The sequence below is a fragment of the Pollicipes pollicipes genome, unplaced genomic scaffold (assembly GCF_011947565.3).
Source record: "Pollicipes pollicipes isolate AB1234 unplaced genomic scaffold, Ppol_2.1 Scaffold_7261;HRSCAF=8764_pilon_pilon_pilon, whole genome shotgun sequence".
Taxonomy (NCBI): domain Eukaryota; kingdom Metazoa; phylum Arthropoda; class Thecostraca; order Pollicipedomorpha; family Pollicipedidae; genus Pollicipes; species Pollicipes pollicipes.
Genome location: NW_023597054.1, coordinates 60,513,099 through 60,521,702, shown reverse-complemented (window position 1 = coordinate 60,521,702; position 8,604 = coordinate 60,513,099). Strand labels below are relative to the sequence as shown.

At 51.8% G+C, this 8,604-nt stretch overlaps 1 protein-coding gene and 1 pseudogene across 1 annotated transcript; both read right to left on the bottom strand.

Annotated features, from left to right (window-relative positions):
* Positions 1-2,254, bottom strand: part of LOC119111693 (procathepsin L-like) — a 4,284-nt pseudogene extending 2,030 nt beyond the window's left edge.
* Positions 2,255-5,893: 3,639 nt separating this feature from the next.
* On the bottom strand, positions 5,894-7,081 carry LOC119112154 (procathepsin L-like). The gene has a single exon (XM_037236203.1). The coding sequence runs from the start codon at positions 7,057-7,059 to the stop codon at positions 6,088-6,090; it is 972 nt and encodes a 323-aa protein (XP_037092098.1). The 5' UTR covers positions 7,060-7,081; the 3' UTR covers positions 5,894-6,087.
* Between the last annotated feature and the right edge of the window lie 1,523 nt (positions 7,082-8,604).

Here is an 8,604-nt window from a genome sequence, read left to right as displayed (position 1 = left end):
CACATGTATTCCTCGATTTTACGACGAAATAAGCCTTGATGCGACCCTGAAGACAATATCGACTATTGTCTGATAATAATCCCCTTGCGGCAGGGAGTGTAGTATCCTTTTCAGTTGGGGGGGGGGGAAGGGGGGGAGTACGGGGGACGCCCAACCACTATCCTAAGGCCCCGTTCGTTGGCGTGTGTTTGGGGTTTAGGTTGATCCATTTTTCACCGCTTGGTCCTCTTTCCTCATTTGAGAAACTACGCCACTGCCCTGCTGTCTCCAATCAGCACCAATTACACGCTTCGAGATCAAATGCTTATTCTTTAATTTCAAACAAATGGTATTGCCATTATTACAAATGGTATTTACATTAGATGCTTGGGGGTTCACAGGCGGATCTTAATTCACAGGATTTCTTAGACTGCTCGCTAAAAACATTTTCGGCTATGTGTCTGCATGATAATCACCTTGTGACCGCAGTGTACTTCCCATCCAGGTGGGTCATGGGCTTCATCTCCTTCCCTCCCCGCGTCAAAACTTTTAAGCAGGCAGTCAAAGCCGGAGAAAGTCCCATTTGTGGGCGTATCTGGGTGTTACGTTGAGTCATTTTTCACTGCTCAGCCCCCAAACTATTTTTGAGAACCCAACGCCTCTGCCTTGTGGTCTTCAGTCACGCCAAATCCCACGCATCGATAAGTGCCCTTAGGCATCCGATGTCTATTCTTTATTTCAACGGAAGGGCATTGCCTCTCCTCCGGACAGTAAGGTCGGGCTTAGGACAATGGCTATCATTTTTAAAAAGGAAAGCAATGCCGCCGTGGGGTAACGACCGGTCAACATCTGTCGCACACGATTGTTACGATTTTTCCATGAACAGGCTTTAAGTAAGTACCACGCCACCACCACGATCGGTGCCAACTCGCAATGTACGAGGCGAAAGATGAGCTGCATACGTTTCTTGCAGAGTTGGCAGACAGCTTCGCCACAATCGGTCCCTCCAGATCGCCTTGGCAATGCTAGGAGAGGCGTGCTGACACGCTTACGCGCATCCGAACGACTCTATCCCGACTGCATACGAAAACTCCGCGTTCATTTCACAGGATCTGTTGCGCAGTGTCATCGCTCCAAATGCACCGATCGGTTTTTGCGACGCCAATTACACCAATAGACAAACCCCTTAAATTACATGCGCGAGAGGTAGATCTCTGTTCATGAGAGACAAGACGAATCGTTCTGAGACGTGTCACAAAGCGAGCACAAGCCATTGCGGGACATCCTAGACCTTGGGTAGGAGGCCTGGTGGCGATACCGCACTGGTTACTCTTGTTGCGTGTCATCTTGATGTAGCCCTCCTCGCCCCAGGAGCCGCCCCAGGAGTTCTTCACCAGCCAGTAGTCGTCGCCGCCCTCGCTGCCGTAGCCGACGGCGAGCACACCGTGGTCAAGACGCGAGCTGGAGCAGCGCCTCTCGTTTTGTAGACACCGCCGCTGTACAGCTGGAACGAAATGTGCGAGGCGTCGATGGCCACCGAGATGGGCCGACTTTGCTTACGGCGTCCTCCAGGCCCCGACTCGGAGCCCGAGGGTACGTCCACGTACGACGAGAGCGACGCGACGAACTTGCTCTCGTCCGCCTTGCAGTGGCCGTTCCTGGCCGTGTACGAGTACGACGACTCGGACTCGATGCCGCCCTTGGCCTTGATGTAATCGAAGGCCGAGTCCATGAGGCCGCCGTTGCAGCCCAGGTTGCCGTAGTTACCCGAGCAGTCGACCAGCTGCTGCTCGCTGAGCGAGGCCAGCTCGTTGCCGGCCATCATCCATGCGGCCTCCAGCGAGCCGGTGGTGGAGAAGGCCCAGCACGAGCCGCACTGGCCCTGGTCCTTGACGGGTGTGACGACGCCCTGGTCGCGCCAGTCGACGGTGGCGGCCGTCGCCTTGCCAGTCAGCTGGTGAGTGGCGTGCGGACGGCTATCTGCGCCACGTAGCCCTTGTACATGGAACTGAACTCCTCGGAGGTCAGGTCGGCGAACTTGTTGAGAGCCACGGTGAAGGTGTGCTTGCCCTCGGCGTACTCGGCCATGTGCTTGTCGACGAACGCCTTGTTGTCGGCATACCCTTCATGCGGTGGAACTCCTCGATGATGTTGGAGTAGGTCTTGCTGTGGGTGGACTTGAAGGCCTCCCACTCGGCGCGCTCCACGAAGGCGGAGGCGGCCCCAACCAGGGCGACGATCAGGAGGAGCTTCATGGCTGCTGCGGTCTCGGAGGAGGCAGGTGCCCCAGTGACGGAGCGCGCCCGTTTTATACGAAAACCTTATCAAATTCAGCAAACGTACGGGCTCGAATCCCACGCACTGAGCAGAGTCTTTGTAATACTTGACATCGTGTCAAGCAAATCAAAACACAGGCCGGTGATAAGTGCAGTGGGCGACCCAGACCTTTGTTTCTGGCCGATAGCATGGCCAACAGGGATGCGTGACCTGACAGCTGTATCGACTCAAGCGCAGGGGTCAGCTGCCTGATAGTCGACAGGGTCAGAGCAGCACCGGTGGTGGCTGACTGACCCGTCGCCGGCACATCAGGACCCTCCACTGTCCACCGATCAGGGTGACAAAGGGCTCGTTTGAATGGAGAGCCTCCTGGTCAGTCAGGGAGTACGCATCTTGCAGTGTAACGTGAGCTGTCGAGGGACTAGCACGACATTCTGCAAGCAATCAGCAGCAGCTATTCAACAACCGTCACTAAAGCGTCATGTGATGGCAGCACAGAAGCAATCGGCATGTGACGGACTCACTGAAGCGAGTTGCAAGACATCACAGTTTGGGGTATGTGAACAATGGCTCTGCAAGATTATTCTGGCATACGTGGCTGAAATGTTAAGTGTGGACACGTATCTTATCTAACTGTAAGATATTGGTATTCTGCTATGTTGACATGATGCCACTCTATTTTTAGCAGATTCGAGTGAAACATTACGGCGCTTTTAGATGTGACGAAAACTTTCAGGCCTAGTAGTACTTTTGCTGTCCTTGTGTTTGTCTAACGGTAGTAGCACGTGGAGTGAGATGGAAGGTTAGGTTCAAAACAGCATGATATTGGGATGCGACCAAGCATGGTGACAACATATAAGAAAGGCGAAGAGATGAAAACGAGCAGGCATGAGAATAACATATTTCCGATCCCTTGTCATTTTGGAAGTAACTACTGGAGTCAAAAAAGCTGCAGAGCTGGCTTTGGAAGGGGCTATTCCGTAAGTTTGAATGGCAAACTTCTAAAGGAATCAGAAGTTTCTCAACACGACGAAGGACCTCCCTGAGGCGTGCAGGGGGCCAAAAAGTGATCCGCCGCCGGTACGTTGCGGTCGGGACTCTGGGGACGATCAAGGGTCCCGCGTCCAGTCTTATGGCCCTTATGTACGGTCCGGGCCACAGAACAGATGACCCTCTTCATTACGTCCTCCGAAGCGCGGAGATGCACAAAAATGATCAACGACTCCATAGAGACAGCCAAAGGCCCAAGAGGTGGCCAACCATCGCTGTCAGAAACGCCCAACACTCCTGGGATGTCTGGTAACAACTGCCAAGAGCCATTAAGGTGCCCAGGCCGTGTCTCATGACAGGGTAACCCTGGTAAAAGTGCAGAAGGCGCACACCCCGTGTGCTTTATAACGTGAGTATTTTTCCTGTCTGACATGCATGTCTCTCAACCAAGTAAAAAAACTCTACGGAAAAAAGAAACAGCAATTCACCATGACTTTCTGTCGGAACTATCGGGTGTTCTAGTGAAGTACAGTTCGGCGTGCACCGTACTATGCCTAGCGGACATTGTGTCATGCTGTATGGTGTATGGTGCGGGTGATGTAATTGTTAGAAACTAAAACGAGAGGATATGTTATGCAATGATGCATGTTGGAAAGGGGTGGAAGGGAGAGGATTCGAAATTAGTTGCACTAGATCGCCATTAGAAGGCACACGACATACAACGCATGATCCAACGACGTACATCTACTGGATTAACCATCATGGCCATTATTCATGCTGTGTGGTGTAAAACACTTGTAAATGAATTTTCGTCCGGCTCCATCCGAAATATTCACGCTTAAAGCGACTTCAAATAAGAAGCGGTTCTTCCGGTATACAATTGTACACCTTGCATCCCGACCTGAAATCAAATAAAATGAACCAAAAAAATACTTGCGTTGTGAAGTGCATTTGTAACGAAGACATATGCGTATAGCAGGCAGCATGAACGGTCCTGTTCCTTGTAAAATAAACATGACAATGGATCCAAAGATATTGTGATTTGCTACATATCTTTATTGAAACTGATAGCAGTAGTAAATTCAAAACTGCGTGCCGATCCTACTCGATTTCAGCACGTTTCTTTTTTAGAAACAGTGAGTCATAGTTTTTTACAGATCAACGACATTAAGGGAGAAGCAATTGGTACCCATTTCGATGATGCAGTGCTTATCAAACTAAAATTAAACGCGCGGAAAATATGTTTACCTGGAAGCGAATTCAGGTAAACAGGCATCACGCATAAACGCGTCATAAATACCACGCGAGCGATGGCAAGTCAGCGATTTGTAGTGCGCAAGCATCACGCCTCCCGCATCAATGATGCCTGCAGACAATTTCAATTAAACGTTCATCGTGCTTCACGCGTCAGACATCAACTATATATGTAAACGGTTTTAAGCGAGCACGCATCCCACATCGAGGCACTAATCACATTCGCATAATCGGCCATGATGAGCACTTTATGTTAAGGTCTGGACACCGTCCTCTTATAAGAATATATCCACTTATTTTATGTCTGGGTGGCTCTGTGCTCTGCTGATGACTTTGAGGTTTAGAAAGGGTAAATGATCCGCTCCTCACTGGATTTCAGCCTGAGTACGTTTTGTCCAAAAAATGGTCACCGAAGGACACATGTTCTGTTTTGTTTTAGCGTCCCGCAGGTGTTCATGATATTTTAAGCGAACAGAGTGCATGGACCACCCCACATAGAGCATGTTCCTCCCATGTTTTTCACATTGCTTACACTTAATTCGTAAACCTTTTTGCCGGCGAAACCCTTGAAATCCAGACATGCAAAAGTAACACTTTTTGCCCCCGGCTTTGCGAGAGAAGACTTCATCCGAGTTTTTCAACTTCGTTTCATTCGTCCAAGCTATGCGTACGCACATTTTTTTATTTTCTGACAATGGTTTGATTTTTCAAGGCAAGTGGACATTTATGTAAGGCAGCGCTAAGAATTCATCGCCCGACCTGGCGTGTTTCCGTTTTCTATCACCTTTCCCCCAGTGTTCTAGCTTTTTGGGGGTGGCTTCAGTCCCTTCCCCGCACGAAAGGTTTGTTAAGCAGGCAGATCAAAGCCGGAGAAAGTCCCATTTGTGGGCGTATTCTGAGTTTTACGTTGTCACTTTTCACTGCTCAGCCCCAAACTATTTTTGAGAAACTACGCCTCTGCCTTGTGGTCTTCAATCAACGCCGAATCCCACGCATCGATAAGTGTTCCTTAGGTATCCAATGCTTAATCTTTATTTCAACGAAATGACATTGCCTCTCCTCGGACAGCGAGCACATGGGCTTAGGACAATGGCTATCATTCTTAAGGAAAAGCAATGACGCCGTGGGGTAACGACCGGTCAACATCTGTCGCACACGATTGTTACGATTTTTACCATGAACAGGCTCTAAGTAAGTACCACGCCACCACACGGATCGGTGCCAAATCGCAATGTACGAGGCGAAAGATGAGCTGCATACGTTTCTTGCAGAGTTGGCAGACAGCTTCTCCACAATCGTCTCCACAGCGCTTTGGCGATGCTAGGAGGAGGCGTGCTGACACGCTTACGCGCATCCGAACGACTCTATCCCGACTGCATACGAAAACTCCGCGTTCAGTTTCACAGGATCTGTATTGCGCAGTGTCACCGCTCCAAATGCACCGATCGGTTTTTGCGACGCCAATATACACCAGATAGACACACCCTTAAATTACATGCCGCGAGAGGTAGATCTCTGTTCATGAGAGGCAAGACGAAATCGTTCTGAGACGTGTCACAAAGCGAGCACAAGCCATTGCGGGACATCCTAGACCTTGGGGTAGGAGGCCTGGGTGGCGATACCGCACTGGTTACTCTTGTTGCGTGTCATCTTGATGTAGCCCTCCTCGCCCCAGGAGCCGCCCCAGGAGTTCTTCACCAGCCAGTAGTCGTCGCCGCCCTCGCTGCCGTAGCCGACGGCGAGCACACCGTGGTCAAGACGCGAGCTGGAGCAGCGCCTCTCGTTGTAGACACCGCCGCTGTACAGCTGGAACGAAATGTGCGAGGCGTCGATGGCCACCGAGATGGGGCCGACGTTGCTGACGGCGTCCTCCAGGCCCGACTCGGAGCCCGAGGGTACGTCCACGTACGACGAGAGCGACGCGACGAACTTGCTCTCGTCCGCCTTGCAGTGGCCGTTCCTGGCCGTGTACGAGTACGACGACTCGGACTCGATGCCGCCCTTGGCCTTGATGTAATCGAAGGCCGAGTCCATGAGGCCGCCGTTGCAGCCCAGGTTGCCGTAGTTACCCGAGCAGTCGACCAGCTGCTGCTCGCTGAGCGAGGCCAGCTCGTTGCCGGCCATCATCCATGCGGCCTCCAGCGAGCCGGTGGTGGAGAAGGCCCAGCACGAGCCGCACTGGCCCTGGTCCTTGACGGGTGTGACGACGCCCTGGTCGCGCCAGTCGACGGTGGCGGCCGTCGCCTTGCCAGTCAGCTGGTGAGTGGCGTGCGGACGGCTAGTCTGCGCCACGTAGCCCTTGTACATGGAACTGAACTCCTCGGAGGTCAGGTCGGCGAACTTGTTGAGAGCCACGGTGAAGGTGTGCTTGCCCTCGGCGTACTCGGCCATGTGCTTGTCGACGAACGCCTTGTTGTCGGCATATACCTTCATGCGGTGGAACTCCTCGATGATGTTGGAGTAGGTCTTGCTGTGGGTGGACTTGAAGGCCTCCCACTCGGCGCGCTCCACGAAGGCGGAGGCGGCCCCAACCAGGGCGACGATCAGGAGGAGCTTCATGGCTGCTGCGGTCTCGGAGGAGGCAGGTGCCCCAGTGACGGAGCGCGCCCGTTTTATACGAAAACCTTATCAAATTCAGCAAACGCACGGGCTCGAATACCCACGCACTGAGCAGTGTCTTTGTAATACGTTGACAATCGTGTCAGCAAATCAAACACAGGCGGGTGATAAGTGCAGGTGGCGACCCAGGCCTTTGTTTCTGACCGATAGCATGGCCAACAGGGATGCGTGACCTGACAGCTGTACTCGACTCAAGCGCAGGGGTCAGCTGCCTGATAGTCGACAGGGTCAGGCAGCACCGGTGGTGCTGACTGACCCGCTGCCGGCACATCAGGACCCTCACTGTCACCGATCAGGGGTGACAAAGGGCTCGTTTGAATGGAGAGCCTCCTGGTCAGTCAGGGAGTACGCATCTTGCAGTGTAACGTGAGCTGTCGAGGGCTAGCACGACATTCTGCAAGCAATCAGCAGCAGCTATTCAACAACCGTCACTAAAGCGTCATGTGATGGCAGCACAGAAGCAATCGGCATGTGGCATGACTCACTGAAGCGAGTTGCAAGACATCACAGTTTGGGGTATGTGAACAATGGCTGTGCAAGATTATTCTGGCATACGTGGCTGAAATGTTAAGTGTGACGCGTATCTTATCTAACTGTATGATATTGGTATTCTGCTATGTTGACATGATGCACTCTATTTTTAGCAGATTCGAGTGAAACATTACGCGCTTTTAGATGTGACGAAAACTTCAGGCCTAGTAGTACTTTTGCTGTCCTTGTGTTTGTCTAACGGTAGTAGCACGTGGAGTGAGATGGAAGGTTAGGTTCAAAACAGCATGATATTGGGTTGCGACCAAGCATGGTGACAAAATATAAGAAAAGGCGAAGAGATGAAAACGAGCAGGCATGAGAATAACATATTTCCGATCCCTTGTCATTTTGGAAGTAACTACTGGAGTCAAAAAGCTGCAGAGCTGGCTTCGGAAGGGGCTATTCCGTAAGTTTGAATGGCAAACTTCTAAAGGAATCAGAAGTTCTCAACACGACGAGGGGCGTGCAGGGGCCCTGAGGCGTGCAGGGGGCCAAAAAGTGATCCGCCGCCGGTACGTTGCGGTCGGGACTCTGGGGACGATCAAGGGTCCCGCGTCAGTCTTATGGCCCTTATGTACGGTCCGGGCCACAGAACAGATGACCCTCTTCATTACGTCCTCCGAAGCGCGGAGATGCACAAAAATGATCAACGACTCCATAGAGACAGCCAAAGGCCCAAGAGGTGGCCAACCATCGCTGTCAGAAACGCCCAACACTCCTGGGATGTCTGGTAACAACTGCCAAGAGCCATTAAGGTGCCCAGGCCGTGTCTCATGACAGGGTAACCCTGGTAAAAGTGCAGAAGGCGCACACCCCGTGTGCTTTATAACGTGAGTATTTTTCCTGTCTGACATGCATGTCTCTCAACCAAGTTAAAAAAACCCCACGGAAAAAAGAAACAGCAATTCACCATGACTTTCTGTCGGAACTATCGGGTGTTCTAGTGAAGTACAG

Excerpts from the sequence above, each read along its gene's own strand:
- LOC119112154 (XM_037236203.1), bottom strand. The coding sequence starts at position 7,059 with ATGAAGCTCCTCCTGATCGTCGCCCTGGTTGGGGCCGCCTCCGCCTTC.